This window comes from Chanodichthys erythropterus, chromosome 3 (assembly GCF_024489055.1).
Source record: "Chanodichthys erythropterus isolate Z2021 chromosome 3, ASM2448905v1, whole genome shotgun sequence".
Classification (NCBI taxonomy): domain Eukaryota; kingdom Metazoa; phylum Chordata; class Actinopteri; order Cypriniformes; family Xenocyprididae; genus Chanodichthys; species Chanodichthys erythropterus.
This window is the reverse complement of record NC_090223.1, coordinates 31,115,374-31,131,529: the sequence shown is the minus strand read 5'-3', so window position 1 is coordinate 31,131,529 and position 16,156 is coordinate 31,115,374. Positions and strand designations below refer to the sequence as shown.

At 36.3% G+C, this 16,156-nt stretch overlaps 2 protein-coding genes and 2 non-coding genes across 6 annotated transcripts in view; 2 read left to right on the top strand and 2 right to left on the bottom strand.

Moving 5' to 3' along the window:
- The window catches only part of cacnb1 (calcium channel, voltage-dependent, beta 1 subunit), a 37,124-nt gene extending 34,864 nt beyond the window's left edge, over positions 1-2,260 (top strand). For all 3 annotated transcript variants that reach the window (XM_067381773.1, XM_067381772.1, XM_067381774.1), the window contains one exon: positions 206-2,260. In XM_067381773.1, the coding sequence (XP_067237874.1) occupies positions 206-676 (471 nt within the window). In that variant the 3' untranslated portion in view covers positions 677-2,260. The remainder of the gene's footprint in view (positions 1-205) is intronic.
- A 3,331-nt stretch (positions 2,261-5,591) lies between these two features.
- Positions 5,592-10,706, top strand: arl5c (ADP-ribosylation factor-like 5C). Its single transcript, XM_067373548.1, has 6 exons — positions 5,592-5,974; positions 6,656-6,716; positions 6,849-6,996; positions 7,130-7,213; positions 8,426-8,577; positions 9,491-10,706. Exons 1-6 carry the CDS (start codon positions 5,929-5,931, stop codon positions 9,537-9,539), a joined length of 540 nt encoding a protein of 179 aa, XP_067229649.1. The 5' UTR covers positions 5,592-5,928; the 3' UTR covers positions 9,540-10,706.
- Positions 10,707-12,193: 1,487 nt separating this feature from the next.
- On the bottom strand, positions 12,194-12,265 carry trnac-gca (transfer RNA cysteine (anticodon GCA)). The gene has a single exon. It is a non-coding gene; the product is annotated as a tRNA-Cys (tRNA).
- Positions 12,266-14,436: 2,171 nt separating this feature from the next.
- trnac-gca (transfer RNA cysteine (anticodon GCA)) lies at positions 14,437-14,508 on the bottom strand. Its single transcript has one exon. It is a non-coding gene; the product is annotated as a tRNA-Cys (tRNA).
- Between the last annotated feature and the right edge of the window lie 1,648 nt (positions 14,509-16,156).

The following is a 16,156-nucleotide window of genomic DNA, read 5'->3' as shown; positions in this document are numbered from 1 at the left end:
GAGGGGTGCGAGGGGTGTGCGCTTTTAGTTGTAGTTTGCAACCTCAGCACTAGATGCCGCTAAAATTTACACACTGCACCTTTAACTTGTAAGGTAAAAAACTGACCTCTAACCTTTGTAATAACATGCAGCTTGCTCTGTTTTTTGTGTGTCTGCATGTGCCTTGGCCTGTTGTGGTGTGTTTTGGGGGTGTGGCTTGCTGTAGGGGCCATTCTTGGTGCATGGAGAACAGAAGAGGGAAGGGCCTGAACGTGGCAGTCTCCAAGACTACCAGAGCGACCTGGGTGGGAAGCAGCCGCTGCGCTCTTCACGCAGCCAGTTGCAAACAGGCGGACGAGGTCTGTCGCGGCAGGACACGTTCGATTCCGAGACCCAGGGCAGCCGCGATTCCGCTTACACCGACGACATGGAGACCGACCCATACGAGGAGCCGGACCCGTGTCGCTCGTACCGTCTAAACCCTGCCCACCACGCTCCTCGCCAGGCCTCCTGGGAGGATGAAGGGGCGGAGCCTGACCAAGAGAACCTCAACGTGGTCCCACCACCAGCCAATCAGCACCAGCGTGGACGAGGCAAGCTGAGGGAGCGCTACTGTCAGGATGCAGAAGGCGGCGGGGCGACAACGGCCCGTAACCATAGCCAAGAGGAGTGGAGCAGAGATGTGTACATTCGCTAAAGCAGGTTTACCTGAGAGGAGTTGTTTAGAACGACACTAAGTAGGATCTCTATAGTTGGATCTGTTTACAACCCAGAGAAACACACAATCATTGACAAATGCTGTACAGCTAACACTCACGACATTCGCATTACGCTAACAAAGCTCTTGGTCATAACATATTTAGTTTCAACCTGTTTTTGAGGAGAACCTTTCTTCATTCTGTTTTACTTTTGTATAGTACTGCATGACACCTGATCATTATGAGGTTAGTAACTGTCCTTGCTGAGCATTAAACACGATTCAGAATGTATAGCCAAAATCTTGCAAAAGTATGTGTGCGTTCGTTCGTATGGTTCGGTGGTCGGTCGGGTGCGCATGTGCGTGTGTGTGTGTATCCTCTGTAGTCTTAAACAGGGTCTTTCTGATACACGAAAGTCTTGGGAGTGACCCTCCAGTTTGATTTCCCAGACTACACTACTGCAGAGCGTGTTTTGTGTCATGTTTTATTCTATTTATTTTATTTATTGAGTCTCAAAAGGTCTACCCAGTCTTTAGCCTGCTAAAACCTTTACAGAGCTCCACCGCTGCTGCGTACTCCTCCAATCCAGAAGGGGTGCTGTGGTGCTCACATGTTATAGTTTAATAGGGCTAACAAGTGCATCTAAATGTTAATCCAGATCAGCTAGCATTTATAAAAGACTAATATGCAAATATAAATAAGACAATTACAATTTTTCAAACTAAAAGCCCTAAATGTTTGAGACCACTAACACAAATAGCTTTGTGTTGATCGTAACCGGCTCTGTCTCGTCTTCTGTGCCTGCTCAAGGGCTTTTAGCATTTGTGCCATTAGTGTACCACTGCCATTGGAAACATGTTCTGCCTTATTCGCACGTCAGTCACACAGGTCAACCAATCACAAGTGCCGGAATCTTTCATCAGGCCACTCCCACCGTAAACATGGTGGGTTGTCTTAACTCAGTGCAACATATACAGTTGTTGTCCTTGTTATTGTTGTAGTGTGTAATAGTAGTCTACACTACCATTCTACCTTTTTTCCATAGCGACATGTTTGCACTGCTAGTCATTTTAAGATTAAACAAAGTGTTTATTGCATGACAGTTTAAGGATTCACTTCACAGTCTGAGAATCTGCATAGAAACACATTTAATCTTACAAAATCAACACTGACATACGCAGATACACATATCCTACTGCCAAACTCATGCTAATGCTACTGCGTTTTGTGTTGTTATCTCTGTGGCCAGTTTCTAAGCCATGACTGTATGTGTGTGTGTGTGTGTGTGTGTGTGTGTGTATGAAATGGGAGAAAATCTGGAGTCTTTACTATTTTATGTAACCGGAGCATTGGTGAATGTTTATGAGCCTCTTTTTACCCTCACCTATGTTTTAAAAGATCATCATGATGAAATTCGCTAAATATACAAGTAGATAGCTTACTAAATAATGTTATTGTTGCATTATCGCAATTGTTTCAAAATATAAGGAAAACAGACGTATTCTTTGGTGCCTGATTGTAGCTCCATTTTACTTTTTGTTTTTAATCTGTGGATAAATTCATATTTTAATTAAAAATTTTAATCTGGATCAACTGTTTCCTGTGCCGTTGCTATTTACACATCATTTAGGAGCCTACAAAATTAATACAGAGTATAGATCAGTGGTTCTCAACTTCCAAGGGGGCCGCAGGGGAACTTAAAAATGTTTCAGTTAACTATTATTAAAAACCCCTTGTAGTCAATAATTTATCGCTTAAAACTCTTCTTTGATCACCAAAGGACATTTAAAAAAAAAAAAATCCTGTGTATTCATGCCTTAAAATAGCTTGAATGTAACTCTACACCCTTGCTTCATTATACGCGGATCTATATATGCTAATTGGCTCCGCCTCCAATAGCTCGCACGAGCTCAGAGATCCACTCGGACACGTGATGGTAATTAATATGATTAGCCTTTTTCTTGACCATGTTATCAAACAGCTGCTAATAATGTGTTGCTAATGTTACACAAACCATGTTCCCGTTCATCATGTCAGAGTCAGACAGCTGTTTTCTAACAATCAGTATCCTTACAAACGCTTTAACAACTCAGAACTCCAGTTGAGAAAGGCATATAGTTCATCATAACATCTTAATATGCATCATACACCCACTATATTGCTAAATCTACCTGATTTTTATATCAACAAAAAAATATACAGGGATAACCTGGCTTCTTGAGACTCTCCTGCTTCAGAGCGCTCATGGTTAATGATATGCTAATGATTGGTTACAAGGTAGTTTGTGACGTCACAGACACCAGCAGTCTTTTTCCACTTCACTTTTTTGAAATAGAAACACAGCAATGGTGTTGACTTATGAATATGCACATGGTTTGTCTTAAAACATATTAAAAACACCAGATAGACATATAAAGAACCTTAAAAACTTCAGGGGGACTTTAATGTTAAAATGATAATCAATAACCAAATTGAAATTATATATATATATATATATATATATAAAAAAACACACAAAATCGAGATGTAAAATAAAATCACACTTCTTTTTATTTTTACACAATAAATATTGTTTTTATTGAAGAACAAAGAATATTATATTCTTCTGTAATCACCAATGGTTAATTAATTTAGTAAATGAAGTATATTAAAAATAAAATATTCCATATTAATTAAATATAATACACATATTATGATAAATTAATTACCTTTAATATATGAAAATAAGTATCTATTAACCATGTTGATTTATTTAATGCCATAATACAGCAGAAATACTGGAAAAATATTTGCATATACGGATCAACGAGGTGCCTTTGAGTCAAAAAGGTTGAGAACCACTGGAATAGATGTGGGAAACATGAGAAGAAGTGATAAATAGAGGGGTAAGAGCAAAAGGGTGTGATGGGGGTGGGAGAGGGTGAGAAAGAATATCTGGTGGTTGGGGGCTGGGAAGAACACAAAAAAAGGAGTGAGGAAACAATGCAGGATTTGAGACAATGGGGTGCGAGGAAGAAGTAAAAAGATGGTTATCACCTCTCATTTATGGGGGCAATCCTGGTTTACAGTCAAACTCCTGAATTCACATGAGTGTGTACTGATCATGCAAAGTGTCTGATCAACTCATCTCAATAAATTGAATCTCAATAAATTGAACATCTTGAAATGATTACATTTCTTTAATGGAATGCAAAATATGATTGCATTGCCTGGAAACTAATTAGTCAAGAGAATATTTCCTTCATTCTTCTTGCCTATTGTAACACAAGCGTCTTGATCTGAACCAACAACCGTTTCTGTTCACAGGTGGGTATGTGAAAAAACACCACACAAAACAAATTTACATCACTCTAGGCCAGATGTGCGGCTGACACTTAACCACACTTGCGCATATGTGAAGCGATGTGTCTACGCTCTGCACATTGCATGCTTCTGTTCTTCCTGTAGCAGATGTTCTCAAATTGTGTCTCATTATTCCACATATCATGACATTTAAGAAGTAGCCAAAGTGTTCAAAACACAGACTCATGCTGAGAAAACACGAGTGTGGGTGTGCGAGAAACCTGATTCAGCTCACGACATTCTTAGAAGGACATTGACAACAGGAAACTCATCAGATCACATCAAGAGGAACAGAAAGAGTAGCATGACATTACAAGTATGGAAAGGATGTGGTTCCACCATTTGATATGTTGTGGTGGCAATTCATTTGATTTGTTTTTAAGCTATAATATTTAATCAAATATAGGCAACTTCAGTCAATAATATTGTTTTGACTGATTTCTGACTGTATAAGGGTTGATATAGAATCTAGGAGGTCACTGAGGTCAGACACAAAATGTCATTGTTCTGAGTTAGTTATGTAAGAGATCTGTTTGTAAAGTACTTGAGTAAATGTAATTAGTTACTGTACTTAAGTATCTTTTTGGCTATTTTGTAGTTGTACTGAGTAACAAAGATATTAGCAACTTTTACTCTCTATTTGAGTACATTTTTGAACAAGTAAATGTAGGCTACTTTTTACTCCACTACATTTGTGATGAGTAACGCAATTACAAATTACATATTTCATGGCAGCTAACTTTGCTAGCAGTTTGTTTCTGCTATAAAGAAACAATATCACCATCTAAGGGCATTGTAGATACTATAGCTTGTGCATTTTCCCTTTACTCACCCAAAACTTGTCAACAAGGCTACTTTACGTGAATGTGAGTGCATTATCAGGTTATCGACCAGACCGTTTTGAAGTATATTAGTTTACTTATGGCCTTTTTGTGCACTTATCTGAGACTTGAGTTTGTAGACGTTTAAAAGGTTGTTGTGTCAACCTTGATTTATTGCAACATTGAGGTGTTCAATTTTATTTTGATTTTGGAAAAAAAAAAACTTGATTTCTCATCTTACAAATCAATTGTTTGTTATATACACTGGCATGTCTGTCAGGACTGGTCCATCTCTGAGCATACATTCAGCATGAGTAAATACTTGAAATCAGATACTTTAAGACTTTTACTCAAGTCGTATTGGAATTGGTTACTTGTAACTTGTAATGGAGTCATTTTCGATGTAAGGTATCTGTACTTTTATTCAAGTATGGTTTTCAGATACTCTTTACACCTCTGCTGATTTTATATCAGAAATAATTTAACATGACAACGAGGAAAATATTTTTTATTGTGGTTATTTAACAGAGAGTCCAGGGAATTCCGTCAGATCTCTTTTACTTTCTGATTAAAGTTCCATTAAACTTCCTCTCAAATTCCCCTCTAACTCGAAAACAAACTCCACACGCCCCGCCCGCTTCTATAAACGGACAAAAAGAATTGTACGGAAATTTGCGTCATCCCCGTGGGCGTCCAATGAGGATTGCCGTTTCGACTACCCCTGAAACGCGTGACGCGACCTCTGCGTCATTACTCGTCGTTTAAATATGCAAACGCCCACGAAAAACACGACGAAATTCCGTATTCTGGCCCGATATTATGTATTAGAGCAGAGGAGTAATCAGACAGACACCGGTCGATTAAATAACAGACACTCAGGGAAAGAATCGCTCAACATTTCGACCCCAGTTTAAGAGGATACAGTCGCTCGCGGGTCTGTTGTTTTAACGTAACGTTATTATAACTGTAAACTGCTCAGCTATAAAGAGGGAACCAGAAGATCAGATTTACTTTAGCGCTCGGTGAATTAAAAAAACCCGGTGTGATCGGTTAACAAACCCGGCCTTTTAAATTCACTGTTTTCGGAAATGGGGCTGCTGTTCGCCAAACTGATGACTGTTTTCGGAGATAGAGGTAAGCGGGGTTTAAAAAAAGAGGATGCTGTTTTAAGATTATCATTTTGCAAGCTGATTGTTTTAATTATTATTTTTGCAAGTTAAATATTTTAAAATGGCATTGTTGTTGTTGTAGTTATGATAACCTTACTTGTTTTCAGTATAATTAATTAAAAGAAAATGTACCTGGTGACACTTCGTACTCTTTACGTCTTAATGGTTTAGCAACAGACAACCAGTCACAAAGTGTGTGTGTTTAGTGAACACTCATTAGCTTTGTTTATGTTTACTTTCATGTGCTGTTTAATCTGTAAAAATGATAATAATAATAATGTACAGTGTGATTTCTCGAAGCCAGTCACTAAACCAGAATAAAATATGAGCTGAAATGTGAAACAATGTGAAAAGGCCTTTAAAAGTGACACTAATAACATGTCATTGAGAAACACACGTTTATGAAAGTCTGTGTTAGGATGTTCTGTACTCTTATGTCAGATAAGATGCTAGTGAGGTTCAAAGATCAGGAGTTCTGCTTACCCATAGTTATTCTACACCTATTTACACAACTTTTCCACACTTTGTTTAACCCAAACTGAACACTGAGTTCTCAGAAGTGCATTCCTTGGATTTTAAGGTTGATGTTATCAGATGACATTTTCACACAGAAAAGATAAAACAAACCCCTCTTTTCTCTTTTCAGAACACAAAGTAATTATTGTCGGTTTGGACAATGCTGGGAAGACCACCATCCTCTACCAGTTGTAAGTGTTTTTTCTTTTTGAAAGTACAAAGCCATGTGTTTCTCCTGCTTACACTATCACTGTACCATGACACTTCGACATGTTACATGTTTCCACAAAGCTTTTGACCTTTCTATGCCTTGTTCTCTCCAGTTTAACTAAAGAAGCCGTGCAGACTTCTCCCACAATTGGCAGCAACGTCGAGGAGATCGCCGTAAAGAAAACGCGCTTCCTGGTTTGGGACATTGGTGGCCAGGAGAGTCTCAGAGCTACCTGGAACTCGTATTACTGTAACACAGAGGTGCGTATCATTAACCTGCATGCTTTGCTGGTGTGACAGGAGTTATTGCTATTGCTGACAGACAGAGACAGTATATTATTGTCAATTGTATAGACTTTACAGAATGTATAATCTGCCTCTCTAAATGTAACAGATTGTCATCCTGGTTGTTGATAGCACTGATCGAGAACGCCTGACTATAACTAAAGAGGAGCTTCATCGCATGCTTGCACATGAGGTTAGTTTGCATTCAGCTGCTTCATGACACAGTTGTTATGAATATTTCATGGTTTTTCATGCATTTTGCACATGTTGTATCAAGGTCTGGGTTTAAAATCTGTTTATATTTATTTATTATAATATTTTATTAATTTATTTAGCCTTTTAAATATGTTCAAAACAGTATTTTTTTGTTGTTGTATAAATCATTTTTATGTGCTTTTGTCATTTTTATTATTATTATTTTTTTTTTTATATTACCATTTAGGTTTATTTCATTTTTTTAATATATTTTAACATTTATTTTTAGTTACATGTTTTGTTTGTTTGTTTGTTTGTTTGTTTTTTTGTCCTTTTAGTAACTTTAGTACTTCAACTTTTTTTAGTTGCCAAGGAAAAATGTCTAATTTTCATTTAGTTTTTTTATCTAATATTTATATTTTATTTTATTTCTGCTGCATTTAAATTAACAAAAATGTTTAGTAGTTTAAGTTATTAGTAATAACACTGGTTCAAAGTAATATGTGACCCTGGAACACAAAACCAGTCACAAGGTTCAATTTAAAAAAAAAAAAAAAAAAGTTGCACAGATACTATTTGAATATGTGGAATCTGAGGGTGCAAAAAAAAATCAAAATATTGAGAAAATCACCTTTAAAGTTGTCCAAATGAAGTTCTTAGCAATGCATACCCACTCAGAAAAATACATTTTTGATTTATTTACAGTAGGAAAATTTACAAAATATCTTCATGGAACATGATCTTTACTTAATATCCTAATGATTTTTGGCATAAAAGAAAAATCGATAGTTTTGGTATTGCTATAAATATACCTGTGTGACTTATGACTGGTTTTGTTTTCCAGGGTCACATATATATAAAATGGCCTTGTTTCCAATCAGAGAAATCATAATTTTGGCCAAACAGCTACTGTAGCCTTTTTAATTAAAAATATTTCAGTAAGCAGTAAGTAAAATACAGTACAAACAATAAATGTTAAAATCATGCAAATAAGGTATGCTTTTCACTTAACGGATAAAAGGAAGAAAATAAACATTTTAATGTGACTGAAATATCATTAGCGATTTCTGTTTACAATTTGGATTTGCAAACAAATGATTGAATCAGGTTTTTAGGGTTGGGTTAGATCAGCCCAAGTGAGATTTAACTGTTTATTCTTTCTTGTTAATAGTTTAATCTAATTCCTTCTCCTCCTCAAACCTCCACACAGGATCTGCAGAACGCATCTGTGCTGGTTTTGGCGAATAAGCAGGACATGAAGAACAGTATGTCTGCTGCAGAGATATCTCAGAGTCTGACCCTCAGCTCGCTCACCGCTCGTTCCTGGCATGTTCAGGCCTGCTGCGCACTCACTGGAGAAGGGTACGTGTGCTTTATAGGAGTGCTTGTGTTTACCGGTGTGTTTTGCTTGTTTAACCCTGTAAAGCTGGACATATGAAATAGTAGGCCGAAAAGATTTCTAATGGAACAGCTTATTGAACCTTTAGAAAAAAATCTAAAAGCTTGTATGTGTATTTTTGTCTACAATCATATTTCATACATCTGGCATATGATGTAGTGAGAATATGTAGCTCATACTTGAGGAGGAAAAAACACCTCAGTTTTATTCACAGGCAAAAATATGTAATTTGTTGCAGTTGCTGATATTTATGGCAAAAATTTAAGAATTCTGATAGCCTGTAGTGTAAATTAATAACTACTTGCATAAACTGCAAATAAATATCAGTTGTAACTCTTTATCTTCCAATATTATAGGATTTAGATCCTTTTTTCTTTTTTTTAAAAATGCTTGGTTAATTGATCAAAGCTGTGTTGTTTTAATTGTGCACAATGCAGTACAATCCAATGATTGAGAGATGTTCAAGTAAACGTTCTTCAAAGTCTAGATGTATCATATCTGATACTTACTTTTTAATATAGTTTTTCTAAACAATTATGAATGGTTAATCAAGTAAGCCCAAGTCGCTTCAGTCCAGTATGTGTTCATCTTGAACTATTACTAACAATATAACATTTATTTTCATTTATTTTCAATTTTGATTTCACAGCAAAAAGAATTACAATTATACTTAAAGTCCTTTTACTTTTAAAAACCGGATAGTTTATAAAAACTAGCAGATTGTGTACAACAGTTTTTTGGAGCGTTGTGAACATGTTGATAAATTAGAGACCTTAGAAATGTTCAAATATTATACAATAGGCATTAAGATGTTTCCAAGCTTAATGAGAGCCAGTTTATTTAATGTGTAACCCTCTCTTTCTCTTCCCCCTACAGTTTACCAGCCAGTCTAGACTGGATGCGCTCCCGTGTTGTGGCGAATTAGTCCAGCAGCGATGCTTCTTGGACCTCTGGAACTGTTGAAATAGAGATTAGGCCTTCTTCGGCATTTATCCAGCTCTCAGTGCCTCTCGGTGAGCTCGGAGTAATACTGTAATAATGCTGAAGCCTGGAGGAACACACTTCTTCAACATACTCTGGAAACCAGAGTGAGCCTAGAGACTCTGTGTGTGTAAGAGAATGTGTATGTGTGTATACACGTTTGTGTTCGTACGTTATGTGACTCCGTTCTAGAGGTCCACATGTTTACATTACAGACTTCTGAAATGATCTCTGACATGATCATGATGATTTGGTGCCACTGTATTCACCTCTGGCTGTGCTGACGGCTCCGCTTTCCATGTGGAGCAATTGTCTACAGGCAGCCATCTGAGGGGGGTGGTGACGGTTCACATGCCCGTACTGATCTGTGATGATGAGCCACTAAGCTATTGAACAAGCATTACTTGAAGTATTTAAAAGGAATTGATTTGTGTATGTTGTACAGACGTGTGCATGCAGACTGGGACATAGTGTTCAAGTATTTTATTTTGAAAGTAGACTGGATATTCATAGTATGTTTTCTTATATAATTTTGTACAAAAATATTTTGTACAAATAAAAAATCTACTAAAACATGCCTTTGTCTTTTCAGAAATGTATTTGTCATGGATTCAAACTGTATTTTACTGTGAAGTATGTAAAACAAAGGTGTTGACTGAATGAGTTACAGACGATGGATCATTATCAGATCAAACAGAAGCTGACTGTAGCTCAATTTGCATTGATCATTCAGATGATAATCTGTCCCCTCCCTATGTAGAACCGTATGCTAATGAATTGTTCTTAAACAGACCAAAGACCTGAACATCTATTTGGAAAGTATGTTGTTGATTTCTACCATATTGTATCGAATCTGTCCCCAACGCTACATTTACTTTATTTTAATCTAGGATAAGCTGTTTTTTTACACCTCACAAAGGTGAGATGTGATTTGCACCCCTTTATAGGTGATATGCCAAATTTGGTAAATCTTTAAATAGGAGAAAAACAGACTTTCTCACTTGTAGAAGGTAATAATTTTATTTTGGTGTAAATCATTTGTATATTTGCTCATTACCAAGCACTATGAATACTGCTGTTTACACCCTGAAATGATGCTGGTGTAAATAAAGAGGCAATGTACATCATTTTAATTGATGTTCTTTCCTTTTAATATTCAACAAACGAATAAATTAAAACTGTTGTTAATACTGAGGTGAAAACAGTACTTTAGCCAACAGGCCTGAGTATATTACACTTGATGTGCTGATGTGTGCGGCAACCAATATAATTTTAGGCTACCTGTTGTAAAATGACAATAGATAACAATCACAGAAATTAGCATGTCACAAGGGCCCGGTTTTTCAAAAGGTTTAATCCGGATAAAATTGATCCGGATTTAGTAATCCTTTTTTTGCGTAATCCATCTTACTTATGGAGCCAGTTTTTTAAAGCAACATCAGATTGGATCAATCTGATCCGGATAGGAACTTTTCAGGATCACCAAATCTGGATTTCCACTGCTCTACGGAGGCCCTAAAGGGACATGTTGATAGAAAGAATATGGGTTTTGAATTAAATATATTTTTGTTGGATATTTACAGCTGTTTAGGGATTGTTTTATGGCACCAAAATTTATTTTTACTTTAGAGTAGGTTACCGAAAGGCTAAATATGTAGACTTATGTCTGCATTTAATTTATTACTTTAACAGTTAAACTAATCAAGAGCAAGATAAAAATGTGTATGTATATTACATGATAAAAATGTTGTATTTTTTGACTAGTTTTAAAGTTTTACTACATTTTCCTCCTGGAATCCACCTTGAAATCCTACCCCCTGTTGGGATCAGGATAATCCTGTTTTTTTTGGATCAAAGTGATCCAAATCCTACAAAAAAGTTCTGAAAAACCCAAACTAAAAGTTTGATCCGGATCAAAACCAAGATTGGATTACGTGATCTAATCCGATTATGTAATCCGTTTTTTATTTTGAAAAACACATTTTCAAGATTTGATCCGTTATCCAAAATCCTAGTGGATTACTTTTGAAAAACTGGGCCCTGGTGTTCAAAAGATGGATCACTGGATCTCAACCTTTGTCCACAAAATCATCCATTCATTTAATATTTTAGAGCTTGCCTTAGCATAACTAGAAAGACGTACTTTCATTATAAAAATAACCAATTTTTTAGTTGTTTTAGCTTATTTTAATGCATGTTTTGTATTATTTTTAAACAATTTGAAGAAGTTTGTTGAGGCCCCTGGGTTGAGAACCGCTGGGTGGGATCAATATCATTTCTTACATTCGATGACAACACCGTCTTGTTGAGTGAGCAAATCTGATGATTCATGCTTTCTCCTCCTGTTGAGTCATTAAATGAGTCCAAAATAATGAAATAATTGCTTAGTAGTCAGCTAGGGTGTGTGTCAGGTAACCAGGCCCTTTCTCAGTGTGTAACTGGTAGGGGAGATTTATGGCCACGAAGATTACAGAAGGCTTCCGTTCTTGCCCTATGTTATTGCCAAGGTTTGTACGTTAGTTAGTTAGTTATATGCTTTCTAATACTGGTTTCTTGTCATCTAACCATGTGGACTGATTATAATAAAAATTAAAAAGAAGGGGGCACCCGGATTTGAACCGGGGACCTCTTGATCTGCAGTCAAATGCTCTACCACTGAGCTATACCCCCACACACAATCAACTCTCACAGGTGTCTTTTTCACAGGGCAGTCATCCAACGGTCTGTCCAATGATCCGGCTACACCCATGTGCATTTAAAAGGTGTGACAGTGTGAGGATTTGTTTTGTGTATGTTTTGTCATTCAAAAAGATTAATAGGGATTTCATACATAAAACTATTTTAATTCAGCACTGTGTGTCACTCCACTTTAGGAAAGAGTTGTTCCATGTGTGGCCTGTTGCATTGGTCTAATTGGGCCTTCATGGCCTGCTACAGTAAGGAAATAAATATTAAAAACACATTTATCAATGATTTTAACAAGGCAGCTAGAAGAACGCTTTACCTCAGAGTATTTATATTGTAGTCTGTTATCAAAGCTGCTTAGGATCATCTGCTGTTAGTAGACGTCATGATTGCCTGTTAAATTACTCTTTATCGGGGTGAACATTACCACATGGAAGTCCTGCTGAGGTAGAAAATGAGAGGGGAATGTGGTCTTTGAAGGTCAGAAGGTTGCCCCAAGATTTCTGACACAACTTGATGGGATTATTGTTGATGAACCTGGCTGGAAGGTGAAATTGTGCTGTACAGTTGGAGAGGCAGGGAAGACGAGAAGCTCTGTCTTTGCTAGGTTGAGCTGCAGGTGATGCTCTTTCTTCCAAACTACTGTTGAATCATCTGTTCTGGGGAGAACTGAACCCCTGTGACCCCCCCAGTCTGCTGAATTTGGGCAGTTGAAGTTGACAGACTTAGATTTGTCAGTGTCAGGCTATGAATCCATCCAGTTGGAGAATGTCAAATATGTTTGATACTTCGAGGGAATTCTAGAACACCTATTGTTGTTGTTTTGCCATGCGTCTCCTAGCAACAAGCATTCCGTGTTGTGTTCGGAACAACATGAAATCTGTAGAGTGTGATTCTCAGTTGTTTAGTGCAGTGGTTCTCAACCAGTGACCTGGGGCAAAGACTTAAAGGGACTTTGCCTGGGGCCCAGTAGGGGGTCTCAAAAAACTTATAAGGTGGCCTCAGAGATTACTGAAAAAAATATTTTTAATAAGACAAAACAAGCATTAAAATAAGCTAAAACGATTAAAAATTCAGATATTTCTTAGTATTTGGTTATTTTATATCACTAGTTATAGTTTGAAATCAAACTATTTGAGATCCACTGATTTGGTGTTTGATGTAGCTAATGTATGCCCAGTTTTTCTTTGTAACCATTTAAAATGTCAGCAAGTGTTTGATGCATACTGTTTTAAAATATTTTCATATTTTAAAGGTTGTGTAGTGTACTCCAGCCTTAAAGGGACAGTTCACCCAAAAATTAAAATCCAGTCATCATTTACTCTCATTTACTCTCCCTCAAGTTGTATCTAAACCTGTATACATTTCTTAGTTCTGCTGAACACAAAGGAAGATATTTGGAAGAATGACAGTAACCAAGCAGTAACCAATGGGGGGTGAGATCTAATGGATTACAAACATTCTTCCAAATCTTCCTTTGTGTTCAGCAGAAAAAGAAATGTATACAGGTTTGGGTGAACTATCCGTTTAATTGTTCTCAAAAAAAAAAAATATTGTGATGTCATGGCCACTCAATAGCTCATGCTTCAAATAATTTGATTGAAAGAACGATTAGGATGCTGTTGTCGGATGCTTGATAAGATTGTTCGCCGGTCTGTTTCACCCTTTGTTTGGGGCGACACCTGGTGGCTAAGTATATAACTATATGCATTCCACTCCAAATACAGTAAGACATTTTGATTTCATGCGACTTTCATCAGATTCATTTGTGCTTCATTAGTGATTCCTGATACGGTTTGAGCGTCTTATTTCTTTCCACGAAGCACTAACTCCTTCCTGATCCTGTGCAATCCTTGACATATTTCCATTGTCATCTTACTATTGAACCTGTTGGCCTAAACAAGCTATAGTTGGTTGGAGTTTTTACATCTTTTTACATCAACTATAAAAAAGGAGAGAGAAAAAGGTCTCTGTAGTCATGAACCTGTGTGTGTTTGGTAACCAGGCCCTGTCTTTGTGTTACTGGTAGATTATACTCTTGGCATGTTTCAGATAACTGGCCTATGTCATCATCACCAAGTGTTACTTGAAACCCGATTAATAAAGATTTCTCCTCATTTTTAAATGGTCTAGAGAAAGAAAAAAAAAAAAAAAAGAGGGGGCACCCGGATTTGAACCGGGGACCTCTTGATCTGCAGTCAAATGCTCTACCACTGAGCTATACCCCCACTGAAATTACTGTGCCACAGGTGATGTTTTCACAGAGCTCAGCCAATTGTGTATCTAATGGGTGTGAATCATTAAAGAGTGACTGTTGTGCTGCATGTCCTCAGCTTATAACTGTGTGCTCTCCTTCAGCTGCATTACACATTAATAACTGTAATAATCTGAGAATTGTTTTCTTCTTTTGTTTAAATGTGATTGAGGATAGTGATCTGAAATCTAATATACAATAATGAAATACCTTGTTGTGGCATACAGTCAAACCAAAATTTATTCAGACACCTTGAACATTTCATTCATTAATACAGTTTATTCACTATAGTTTAAAAAAATGGTAATAAAATATGATGATCTCAGAGTTAAACTGTGTCAGAAAAAAAATAACCTTAATTATGTCAGATAACACTTAATCAAAACATGGTCAGGTCAAAGTGTCTGAATCTGGAACCAAAAAATATTCAATCAGTTTTACTGGTAGTCCACTGTATGAAGAATTTTTGTGCATAATATGTCACAGTTTACTTTATTTTGCTATCCTCACTTACATAAATGAACTATAGTGTCCTGCACCCACTAGTAAAAAATATATCAAAAATATAAAAAAATGAATAATTTTTGGTTTGACTGTATGTAGATTTAGTCCATTTATGACTGCAACTGTTTTTTTTTTTCTTTTTCATTTTTGTACATTTTACATCTATCTTCCTAAAAAGTGGTGAGACCAAAGCCAACTGTTGTCTGATTAGGCTAACAAGTAAGAGAGACTGAGTCTAGTTGTCACAATGTATCCTCCAGTATATATCAGCATTGACCACTATATATTGGGGAAAAAAATAAATAAATATTATAGCATCTGAGACCCAGAAAAAAAAAAAAGTTTTTTGAATTTAGTATTTTTTCATATCATTACATTGTTTAGAGCATAAGAAACAAATGGAGAAAAAAAAATTGAAACATTTTATTTAATCATATGTTATGCCATGTCCTCTGTAGTGGATACCAGGACTAAGTTGTTTAAAAAAATAAAATGACATGACAATTTTTGTCACCAATAAATTTTAACCAAAATTTAACCACCAATAAAATTAACCAAACTTTGTATAAAGATGATTCAACTATGTTATGAAAAATATAATGTAATTAATGTAATTTTACTTGTGGGTACGTGGGTAAAATAGTCATACATGGGTTTTCCCATTCAATATAATGCATCTATACGCTGTATCTAATTTGCATATTAATGTGTTCTTGGAGCAACATGCAATGAAAAAAGAAGTGTAATAATGGGAGTAATAATTGGCAACATTTTCATAATAATATCTAATAATTCATAGGAATATTGATATATAATGTATTTTCCTATTCACTTGTTGCGTCTCCTAAAATACTTTAAGTCCTGTTGTCTTCTACAGTAGACATGTGTGAAATCAAAGCCCTGTTTCGTAACAGAAAGTCATATTTTGATTAGAAACCCCATAACTTTGCATCTCTGCAAAGCCTTGAATGTGCTCTTTACAAGACATCCAGACTTAAATGTCAGAGAAAATCACTAATATATAATGTCCACTACAGAGGACAAAAGTCTATTCCTGGTTCCCAGGAGGATAGAAATATATATATATATATATATAGTTTTCACCCCTCGGCTCTTAA

Excerpts from the sequence above, each read along its gene's own strand:
- arl5c (XM_067373548.1), top strand. The coding sequence starts at position 5,929 with ATGGGGCTGCTGTTCGCCAAACTGATGACTGTTTTCGGAGATAGAG. Across the intron at positions 5,975-6,655 it reads GACTGTTTTCGGAGATAGAG|AACACAAAGTAATTATTGTC; the intron begins GTAAGCGGGGTT and ends TTCTCTTTTCAG. Across the intron at positions 8,578-9,490 it reads TGCGCACTCACTGGAGAAGG|TTTACCAGCCAGTCTAGACT; the intron begins GTACGTGTGCTT and ends TTCCCCCTACAG.